General features: G+C 36.2%; 1 protein-coding gene across 5 annotated transcripts in view; it reads right to left on the bottom strand.

Annotated features, from left to right (window-relative positions):
* The window catches only part of SORCS2 (sortilin related VPS10 domain containing receptor 2), a 605494-nt gene that overhangs the window by 98815 nt on the left and 494325 nt on the right, over positions 1 to 12354 (bottom strand). For all 5 annotated transcript variants that reach the window (XM_065633605.1, XM_065633601.1, XM_065633603.1 and 2 more), the window contains exons 4-5: positions 8193 to 8357; positions 3670 to 3743 (exon numbers count right to left, since the gene is read on the bottom strand). In XM_065633605.1, the coding sequence (XP_065489677.1) occupies positions 3670 to 3743; positions 8193 to 8357 (239 nt within the window). The remainder of the gene's footprint in view (positions 1 to 3669; positions 3744 to 8192; positions 8358 to 12354) is intronic.

Here is a 12354-nt window from a genome sequence, read left to right as displayed (position 1 = left end):
CTGGTTTGCAACTATCTTTATATCTATCTGTAGCCTTAGAGCTGTTATGTTTTTAGAACAGACTAGACTAAAATATTTTAAGTTGGAAGGGACCTAAAATGATCATCTAGTCCAACTGTCTGGCCACTTTAGGGCTGACCAAAAGTTCAAGCATGTTATTAAGGGCATTGTCCAAATGCCTCTTAAACACTGACAGACTTGGATCATCTTTAGGAAGCCTGTGTTGTCTCCTAAGATGCTAACAGAAGAAAAATAGCTATGAAAGATTAGTCAACTCTTCTTTCCCAAAGAATAAATGAAACAAATTGGGAAAACAGCTGTGAGGGGGTAAGAAAATGCCACACTATATCACAGATGGGAAGAAAATATTCTTGTGTTCCTAAAATAGAGATGGTAGCATACACTCTCTACTGATATGAATCATCTTTCCATTAGTTCCACTATCATGAAAGACAAATTTAATATATTAAATCTGCAAAGAGACTTAAGGGATGGTCCAAAACACTTTGAAAAACAAATAAAGCCTAAAATGTTATTTTAATATATTGCTTATAAACCTATGGTAATATATCTGCACATAAATAGTTTAAAATACTCAATCCCTACTGACCTTCCCTTAATACAAATACATAAGATATGCCATCAAATTAATTGCATTCAGATTTTCATTCAGTAAAAAAAAAAGCTTCTTCAGGAAATGCACAAAGATCTGCCTGCTGCTGCAGGCACAGAAAAAAAAAATGTTTTTACAAAGCACAGGAAAATATCATGACTGATAATATTTGCAGTTATCAGGCTGAAATAAACATTAGGCTATATTATCAACTTCAGTGGTAATGCTCAACTGAAATAAAAAAAGAAACATCTGCTATGTTCCTGACACAACCAGCCAGTATCAGCAAGACACATACCCTCATTTATAGAGAGATGTGCAATTAGTTTGAATTAATTTCACCTATCTTTAACACAGCAGATACTATATATTGCCAAGAAGATAGTACTGGATTTAGTGTCCTAATAGTCAAGGTATGACAAAGCCCATATTCTAACATCTGTTGAAAACTACTACACAAATACATTTTCTATCCAGCACTTGGATAACTCAGGTGATGAGGGCCATAAAGCAGTGGAGAGTTTCATACAATGACAGGGAAACTCCCACTGGGAATCCAACATGTCCAACCCTCCACTCGCAGCAAATTCTTTATAAAATGCAATGTCCCATATGATATTAGAAGTAAAATATATTTATAGATCTTTATTTCTGTGGAAGTTTAAGAGAAGGATCATTTGGTACTCATGAGGTACTAAAATTCTGCTCCCAAATCCTTGCTGTTGCTGGTTGATACAGTTCTTGAGAGAAACCAGAATGGTCTATATACAGAAAAGGGGAAACAAAAGCCTAGAAAATATTTCTAATTGTTATGAATGTACAGACTCGTAAAATTTATTATTCTTATCTGAGAGGAGCGTGACATGTATGAACAACCATGACTTTAAAGTACTGCATGTGAGTTATTCCTATCAAAGCTCCAGGACACTTCCCTGATTGTGTCTGAATGATATAAGGAAACATAAGGATTCATGAAACACAGCAAAATACAGACTTAATATAAAACATACACTTGCTGGCTTTAATTCTTACATTAAAAAAAAAAACAAACAAAAGAACAATAACAACAAAACAACAAAACAACAACAACAAACAAACCACACGCAAAACAAACACCAAACAAACAAACAAAAACAAACTATTGATGGATTTTTTGGGTCAGACCAAAACTGACATGTATTTCAGTGGTATGCTACCTTTTTCATAATTGTGCTAAATATACCTAGACTCAGATAACAAAAACATGACTAAAGTCTGCAAGAGAGGGGTTTCCACTGTCTTTTCTTACCTGTTAGTGGCTTTGATGGTTTTCAGACCTAATACATTTGAAGAACTCCTTTGATTAATGACGGAGCCACATGCCCTCCTGATTTACACCCTGTATAATCTTGCCAAAGCAAAATCAATCATAAGGCAGACGTGACATTTCTGACCCACTGTGTTACTTCTAAATGATTATACTCTTTCACGTGGTAGTTAAGACCTATAAAGTGTATTGTCCATGAAACTCCAGCTGCTGTACAGAAATAAGTTCTTCAATAAAGCTACATTTTGCAGGAGCAAGTAAGCAGAAAGTGTCAGGCTGATTCAAGTATTTCAGCAGAAAAGGCTGAGACAAACTGAAGTAAATCAGATGGGTGTTACTACAAAACAACTGCAGGCTGTTTTTTTGAAAGTATGGACTGTAAGTAGGTTGCAGATTGAGAATGACGCACTTGGAAGCGCAAAAAAGCTCCCTTGATAGGGCCAGAGATAATCACACCAAGAGGGCAGCGAGGCAGGTTAGGTCTGGTGCTCCCAGATCTTTCAAGCAGGCTTTGATCTGTGGATGGACAACGGCCCCCCGGGGCAGGTTCAGCAGCAGCACACCTCGGGACTCGTCAAGTTACACTTTGGGCCAATGTATCTGTAGGTACCATAACAGCTCTGTGTGTTTTGTAGCCTCTACACCACTCATTTAGGACGGCTGGGGTTTTGTTTGGTTTGTTTTTCCCCAAGTAGGGCCAGGATAAGTATATATTTCAAATAAGGGAAAAGCAACTATCTGAGAAAGAAGGATCATAGCATGTATGCCAAACACACCACAAATCTTGCAACCAAGACCAAGTAAATCCATTTCAATACTGGCAATGCTACCAGCAAACCACAAAATATCGCTTAAAGACATACATTGCTCCACAGACACATGGCTAATTGTACTTCAGGTAATTGACACAGATCAGAGTCCTTCTAGAACTAAAATCAAAAGACATTTAGGGAACAGAAATGTCTACCACGCTATGACTAATCCTGTAATAAAAAATACAAATTATTGGCAATGATACAGTTATGCAGAGTATATACTTATACACTGAAGTAAAATGTGCAAGGGGGAATTCTCTGGCTTTTTCAGTAGAGATCAGATAAATGCTGAGTGTACAAATGACCATTTAAAAATGCAAAATCAATTAAAAACACTATCAAAAAGCTAAATTTTGTGTAAAAGAAGTTCTATACATTTCAAATTAATTTCATTAGTATAAAAAACAGGTGTTGACTTATTTTGTCAACCTACTTAAATCACTTGTTAAACATTTTGATAGACTGCAAAATATTTGGGCTGAAAATGAAATAATTTGATATATGTGTACTCAATAGAGTCATATTTTTCCACCAGTTTCCTTAATAGTCTAAGTTTATATATGACTTCAGTTAATAAGTCTGATTCAACCTCTCTTAAAAAATTGTTATAGATTTTTCTCTGCAAAAAGACTTCTTTCCTTTCTAAAGATCAATTTCACCAGTAAAACAAAAAGCAATTTCATTGGACATTACAGCTGTCTTTAAATCTTGGGCTCCACAGATCCAAACCTATAACCCTTCTAAGTGCTGACACCTGGTATAATCACTGGCGAATGAATTTGCAATAGTGGACGCAGAAATACTGACATACTCAACCTGCAAAAGACACCAAAGGCTTGTACTGTCCCCATCAGTACCTCTGGAAACATCTTTCTTGATTAGAATGAGATCCTTTTGCTGATCATTTTTTATTTGGAAAATAACAGGCCACTTACCAAAAAATATGATCTTTTGAAACTCGTTCCTGCAGAAGGATCCATTTTTTCCCCAAGTCAATGGATACATAAACCTACAAAATAATAACAATAAAAGTAAAATTAGATGACAGGAAATTGTTAATGATACACATCTTCATAAACAGGTCCTATGTCACTATTAAAATGACAGATTGTACACCAATTAAAAAAAAAATCTTTACCAGGAACTCACTATGATGTTTTTCAGAGTAATAACCTTCCATAGACAAAATCTGTTAAAACATAATCTATAATGAACAAAACTAAATGACAATGTCTTCTTGTGAACCACGAAAACAATTCACAATTCTTTTCTACCTCAGATGGTAAAAGGACACTTTTCTTCTCCTTCTTCCTATTCATTCACCAAACAAGCACAAACATTCCCTATATGCTTCAAGCCTTAATTCCATCAAAACCACTTAAGACAGAAAATCAATGGATTTTAAACTCTGCTAAAACAGCACCAAAAATATTACAGAAATGCCCAAGAGATTTGATGAGGAGAAATGTACTTTAGGGCTTGCTTCAGGGATACCAGTTTGTGACCTGTCAGAAATGGTCAATCAGCAGAGAGGCAGAAGGTGGCCTTATAAGAAGGACATTGAAATACTGGAGAGAGTGCAGAGGAGGCGACGAAGCTGGTGAGGGGTCTGGAGCACAGGTGTGATGAGGAGCGGCTGAGGGAGCTGGGGCTGTTCGGCCTGGAGAGCAGGAGGCTGAGGGGAGGCCTGATCGCTGTCTGCAACTGCCTGAAAGGAGGGTGTAACATGGAGGGGGTTGGTCTCTTCTCCCAAGTAGCAAGTGATAGGACAAGAGGAAATGGCCTCAAGTTGTCCCAGGGGAGGTTTAGATTAGATATTAGGAAAAAATTCTTCCCAGAAAGGGTTGTCAGGCATTGGAACAGGCTGCCCAGAGAAGTGGTGGAGTCACCATCCCTGGAGGTGTTTAAAAGGAGTTTAGACGAGGTTCTTAGGGACATGGTTTAGTGCTGGAGTTAGGTTAGGTTATTGTTGGACTCGATGATCCTGAGGGTGTCTTCCAACTGAAATGATTCTGTGATTCTATGAGGAAGAGAGCTCCAGCTCCACCTTCCCTCTGAACAGTTCACCCCTGGTATAAAAGAAAATGCTAATAAGACGGATAGATATCAAGAGTGCAGATGAAAGCTGCTTTCCCCAGAAGAACATGGGATATAAAATAGCTATTAGAAAATCTCCTTCCTTCAGCATTTGCCTTTATAATGTGTTTCTTTTAGTTAAAACAGGAAATATCTACTGGACTTCTAAAAAGACAGATTTAAGGCCCCCTGCTGTCTGTATGCATTTCCTATTTGATCCAATTTACATATAATCATTTCTCTCTTAATATTTGTAATAGGGAAAGAAAGGCATGTAAAATTGCTATTCTCTGATGTCAGAATAAGTCACCAGTTCAGTTGCTGATTGTTCTGGGGGAAAGTATCTTATGAGGACTTATGATAAATGTTTTTGTTTTAAAATGACAGGTTCAATGAAAAATGAAAAAACAAAACAACCAACCAACCAACAAGAATCACAAAAAACCCACCAAAACCACCACCACCACAAAACACACAACACTATTATATATTAAGATCTACAGAAAACCAGCAGTATTAATATGTAAAGGCTGAGATAATTTATCTCAGCATAAACTCTATGGGTAAATTGACTAAAATTTGAAACAGAGATAAAACAGTATTTCCCAGTTACTCTGCTGTTCACAATGACTGGGCTTTGTTCCACTGCATGCTCAATCAAAGCAGGTAGACCACAGTTTGGGTAAGAAACTACAATCAGGACTCATATTGCTTACTTCAGGCATTCACCCACTCAATGCTCAGCCAGAAATGATCAGGGACCAAAAAGTCTCCAACCTCAGATCTAAGTACATATGCACACATTCAACTTCCTTTAATAAAAAAAATGAACCATGTGTGTTTTGGTTTTTAACAGGTACATGTGATAAAACTACTAAATGAGATAAGGTATGAGGTGAAGAGAGTTGTATTAGTGGACAGCTAAAATCTCTGGCTTCAGCAAACACATCTAATGGTTGTTATAATGTTTATTGCCACGCATGTAATAAATGTGTAGAATCACTTTCTTAAAAAAATTGAAAATGTTTTTCTCAGTTTTGCCATTTTTCATCCTTTCAGCTTCCGAAGGAACAATTAAAATCTACTGCATTCCTGTTGAGTTAAAAAAAAAATCCAGAAGCATTTATATAGACTCAGTGAATAGCTGATTGTTATTTATTATAACTGAAGCAGCCAGAAAAAGAAAGTATAGATTTGAGGCAGTAAATGGATTAATCCAACCACATTGACTGGATTTGCATTGATTTATAGTGTCGGCTAGAGGCAAGGGCTTTATTTAAACAAAATCTAGGGTTCTGAATGAAAGAACAACGCATATTTTGCAATATAAAATAAGCCCTAAATCAAATCAGAAGTTGTGAGAAAGGCTGTGATGCTCCAGTAGACAAAGAAGTCTGATTGCTATTTATGAAGGATGTGATCTTGTACTCCTTGTATTCTCAAAACTGCCTTTTTAAGAAATAATTTGAGTTACAGCAGGTAACGGCTTCTCCTGAGCTTTAGACTCTGTTACATCCTGATACTATTTCCTTTCAGTGAAGGTTAAGTTACTTAACTCAAATACCATCTCCCTATGCCAAATTCAGTTCAACACTGTCTCTCAAGACCACTGATTTTAATACAGTGACCTCTTTTTATGTCAAGTTATAATTTTGATTTTCACCTCCTCCTTTGCCAACACCACTCTATCTTCCCTTCCCCACTAGGCCAAATATATTGGAACCTATACAAAATTTAAGCAGGTTACTGACCCAGTTATAGTGAAAAGCATCCTTCATTCCTACACAAGCTTGGTAAAGATGTAGGACTTGTCCAGTCACTCTTTCGGGATCATATTGAAAACGTGAGAAAAGTCTATCGGATTGCCTAACCCTTCCTGCTACTAATGCAGAGCTATTCTTTACTGAATATTTTGTAGGTTTTTTGACCAGTCACATTTTAAAAGTGGCAAATTATAGTATTGCTCTGTTTGGAAAATGATCTGAGTATAAATTGTCTGAAAACCTCCCTATCACACATAATTCACCAAAACACAAAGCAAATGCTTCAACTGGTGCTCCCGTCTCCTCCTCTTTCCTGGCAAGTATTTCTGACCACTTGTTGTGGCTGGTCAACTTCTTCAATGCATTTCTTTGGACTCTTACAGTGAAAGTTTCTGCCATTTAGTTTTTCAAGACAACTGATCTTCTAACTATACAAATTTCAGGAATTATTTCTATCATCAGAAACAAAAGTCCAAGTGAAAAAAAGACCTTTTCATAACTTCAGGCTTCCCTGTAATACTTTGTTTACTCAACACGCATTCAACACATTTGTAATTGTGTGAGGATTTCAAATTGAAGGTACTAACTAAAATATTTCATGTAATCTGTGACTGAGTTTGATTTGCTATACTTTTTTATTCTAGCTCTATCCTTATTTGCAAATACCTGTAAACTTGAATTGGTTTGAGATCAGCTATTAATTTATATATCCCAGAAAATACCCCAAAAGACAATGACTTGATATAACATCACTGAAATCAGTACAGGATTTGGTTGCAGCATGAAAAACTTACTCTGACTACTCTGACCACCTAAATATAAACCTTCCAGGAAGTCTGACAAGGGTTAACACAGACTAGAGTTTATCTAATTTCAGCTTGTAACAGGACTAACGATGGAGGTAAGTCAAGGCCACTACTAGGACCAGAATCACGGTGACCGTACAGCTGCAATTTTGGCACCGTGAAAAGGAGATGAACTACACACTTACAGAGTGTGTGCTCACTCATCCGTGTTTAGTTTAACCCATACAGAAAAATGACTTTATAAATTAACCAGAAAAAATCTGAGAGACGGTCAAAATTTACAAACCACATGATACAACTCCCAAATCTGAAACTGGTATAAATACATTATGAGATAGAGAATTATTTTACATTTCTACAGATTCAGCGATTCCCCAAATCCTCTTCTGCTATACAACTGTGCAGTTTATTTTATATTACTTTATTTTACATCCCATGAATGGCCTTTGGAGGCACTATTTCAGCTTCATTAACTTTCTACTACACTATAAATTACAGAGCAATTGCTTATGGTCACTTTCTAGGGAGGAACACAGTTCAGAGACAGTATGGAACTATATTATACAAGAGTATAAATATTACCCATATACATATCAACTGAAAATGACAGAATTGAAATTAGTGTAAAAACAAAGATTTTGATTTGCGCACAATAAATATTTAAATAAGCACCTCAAAAGCCAAACATAGTTCCCTTCAGGACAACTGATATTTCATAAAACTCAACACTGATCAGCATATCAGAACTGTTTTATTTCTCCTTAACAAAGAAATTCCCAAATTTCAAGCAAATGCAGTATTTTTGCACTTTACCTTGCCTTCCTTGGTATAAGCCAGTACTTTATCTTCTTCTTTTGGATGAAAAAGGAGAGTTTCCACAAAGAAAGTAATGGGTTGTTTCTGGAAAGTGGCTCCTTCATCTGTGCTTATGAAAAGGCTTTGGTCACGGTCATTATGGGAAGAGCTTACAAGAATTATCTAAAAGACAAAACCAAGAACATATATTCGTAAAACAGTTTTCTAACAGACAGCAGTCTTATTTTTCTTGTGTAAATGTCAGATTTTGTACATACGTTACATATCAAAATTCTGTGGACAAGAAACTCAAAAGCATCTAAGAGATAAGGACCACAAGATCCTATTAATCTCCCTTGACCAAATCTGTGAATGTTAAATCATATAACTTCTCTTGCAAATAACACCAAATTGATTGCACTCCTCATCTCTACTCAAAATGACTGCCTTGGATTTTGGTCCGCATGCAAGGTTCATAAAGCCACATGAGAAAATCTTCAGACTAACCAAAAAAGAATTAATGCTAGTAATGACTCATTTTAGCATGTCCATATAAATACATCACTTTATCTAGTGAGGCTGTCTTTGTAAATACTAAAAGTAAAAATAATCACTGTTATATCAGAAGAATGACCCAGGAGAAAGAACGAGTACATAACATCTCTCCATTGCTTCACCATTCTCCTCCTGCTGACACGTTTTTGATAAAACAGCAATTCACTTTGATGCAGAAAAATATGCCAATTATTTGCATTTCCTTCTCAGGCCCAGGTAATACCCTGACTCAAACAAAGTAATAGCCTCAGCTGTCTCCTTGTGTGAACATCATTTCAGGTTTTCAGCAACAAAGAAATTCTCCTCACATAATTTAATCAGAATTTCACTCTCTTTAAGTTCTCCAACTTTTGCAGTTGGCCAGAATGTTATAGCATGGTTCTAAAAATTCCTATGTGAGGATCCATTTTTATTGTAATTCCAGAGCAAACAGGTCCAGTTTGCATTCAAAAGATACTTTTATCAACTGACACCTTACAAACAAAACATGGATTTTCAAGGCCCAGCTGGGCTCTATTTGGCTCACACTTAAAAAAACATTTTAAAAAATTATGAAGTCAAAATGTGCTTATAATATTCAGCAAACAATGCAGAAGACACGACACAATCCTGACCACTGTGATACAGTGACTGTAAATTGCTTACAGAGATAAATGGCACCGAGATATGCAAACAGAATTGCAATCACGTGAATACAGAGAAAGAAATATATTAGACAAAACAGTACAATTTTTATGTTGTCACTTTTTAAGAGCAAAGCTGAAGTTAAAAAATTGAAATTTCTAATGAATTAGACAGATATGACAGCTGGACTGAGCTTCTACTGCAATTGGTCTCGGGGGAAAAACCATAAACACAACATTTATAGATGCTCTAATTTGACAGGTTACTTAGGCATGTGCACTTATACTGGAAGCACATACACAGTAGTGCTAATTTCCACATAGCTTTCATATACATAAACTGGGGCACATATTGATGTACATTGTTGAACAAGAGAGAGAACTGCACATACACGGGCCATGGCTGAAACCCCACATTAAAGTATATATTAAGCCAAACCTACTTATGTTAGTTGTGTGGTTATATCAGTTAGAAGAGCAAGATAATAGCCCGTAATCTTGTATTTTTTTAAATGATATAAAATACCCAAGCCTAGGAAAGTGTGTCATTTTTATTAGAAAGCCTCTATGAGTGACACCTTCACAAATGCCACCTCTTATTCCTACTGTATCTAATGGCTGCCTGTCTCTTGGAAAACTCTTCAAACAGTATCTGTTTAATGTATTACTATACACACTCCAAGTATGCTGCTGGTGGCCTAGATATAGTGTTCAAAGATTCTTGTAACACTCTCATTTGGCAGGTTTTCTGCAGAGGTCACAACACCAACCTAAAATTGAACGTGCTGTCATGGTATTTATGCCCAGGATGGAGATCTGTACATCCCTTGCCACACCACCATCTACAACTCAGGCTCAAAATATTTAGTTTTTCTTGGAAAGAAATGAATTCAAACTGAATGAGCTCTATAGTGCTCAGTCCTGCTGGTTCCTGATCAGATGACAAAAAGAAGAACCCAGTCCTGTGCTAAACTCCACAAGCAAGGCTGAACTGTGAGCTCCACAATTCGTGCTGAACCTTGTGTCCAGGAACATCCTCGCATTTTCACACATGCACAAGGCTGGTCCTGAGAACCATGCGTAGCTTGCAGTGTCTGCAAGTCGTTCCATGCTGTATCACTAGAAGCAGTACAGCAGTAGCTCTCTGTTACTCTCCTGTAACTGTTTTTTTAAAAATTACACAACTAAGACAACAAATCAGTATGGTATATACTCCAGAAAAGGCACAAACCACACTTATACAGAATGGTATTCTCTGGATTACAGTATCTTGCTGTCTTTTTCTGGCCCAATAAATCTTATGTTCCAAAAATACCAAAATACTGGCTTCAAAATAATAAATGAATTAGTCTTATAAATTTGGGAGTGTTTTTTACTGTTAATGAACCTTGAGCATAGGCATATCTAAGTTTCATAACGAGGATCCAAGAGCAGCTTGCAGAGAACATCGTTCTGGAAACTGAAGTCATAAGAAAAATGCTAGCTATTAATATAATGAAATGCAAACATGCTGAGAGATTTGCTAATGCTGTCCTTAAAAAATATTATGCATCTTTCAGAGTTAAATCTATCAGAAAAAAAATAGCCTAAAGACTGTCGACATCTAATCATATATGGCAGAGTCCCTAACTATACTTTTATCTACACACATATCATAGTTCATTTAATGAAATATTTTTTATTTTCACTCAGTTTCTGATTTATATTTCAATAGTTTAAACTGATCGTTATGTGCCACGCATACAGATTTGCTTCCCATAGCTAACACACTGGGTGCTCAGACTTGCCTGCTGGCTAACACTGCTTATTGAGGAAAATATTCCAGAGTAAATGTTGTACCCACATTGAATGCTTTCCATAACAAGTTCTATTTACTTCGTAAGTGGAACAAATAGCAAAACCTTCCTGCTAGCAACTGATGAAGGGATGCAACTGGGACATAGTGTCTGAAGAGCTAACACTGATAGCTGAGGTTTTTAACTCAAAATAAATAACTACTTGCTTGAATAATTGGGTATCCAAAAACCAGAACAGATTTGAATCAAATCTAAATTTCACTTAAGCTTCTTTTGAACAACTTTTTACACAGCAATTCTCCCTCTTGTGAGACTCTTCTAACTTCTTTTTAGTAAATAGTAACTTTATATTATGCTATTTATCCCTCACCTCACTTCTTAATCTCCCATCATCTAAATAAACCACAATAACACGTGTATACATTCAGATTAGATGTAAATCTACAACTTCCAGTCACTAAGCAGAGGTAAAAGAATATTTCAAATAGATGAACTATCCCATGGACTGTAAAGAAAATGAGCAGAAATATGATATGGTAGAGACCAACAGGGAGGAAAGCAAAAAAGATTTCTAATAAAAATGAAAAATACTACACCATGCCAAATGAATTAAAGCATTCCAAAAGCAAAGAAAAGCTTCACTTTTCCTCAGTTCAGGAAAAGCTAGTGAGGCAGGAGGTAATATAAAAGCCAAACAAATCTGAAAATAACGTAATTAAATCCATTTATTTAATCTCTCTTTCAGGATTCATTGGGCAATGAGCATGTCTAACCATTCCCTCTGCTGGGTGGAATCACTATCTGAGCCCCAAAGGATAAAAATGCTCTGACAGCTCAGGCTACAGTAGCTTACGTATCATACTTCTTCCACTACTACCATGAAGACTTGGAATAATCATAGTGATTACTAGGGAGTCTTAACTGTAGATTTGGCAGCAATTCAAAGCTATGCTGTAATTTCAAGTGGCAATAAACACAGGATATTAACATGCATCATTTGCACTGTGTCTGAAATATAACCCCCTCCCATCCGTTTAGGTCCAATCAAAATGTAAACTCAAGATAAATTTGATCTTAATCAGCACTTTCTCTAAAACAAGCCAATCTTCTAATATATTACAATTGTGCTGTCTTTTGGCTTCAGCAACTGATCTTAATTTTAATTCTAGCTTTTATTTTCATTTCCACTTCTCTAGTATTAAAATA

The sequence above is a fragment of the Caloenas nicobarica genome, chromosome 4 (assembly GCF_036013445.1).
Source record: "Caloenas nicobarica isolate bCalNic1 chromosome 4, bCalNic1.hap1, whole genome shotgun sequence".
Lineage (NCBI taxonomy): Eukaryota > Metazoa > Chordata > Aves > Columbiformes > Columbidae > Caloenas > Caloenas nicobarica.
Note: the sequence above shows the minus strand (reverse complement) of the source record. Positions and strands in the feature narration are given on the sequence as shown.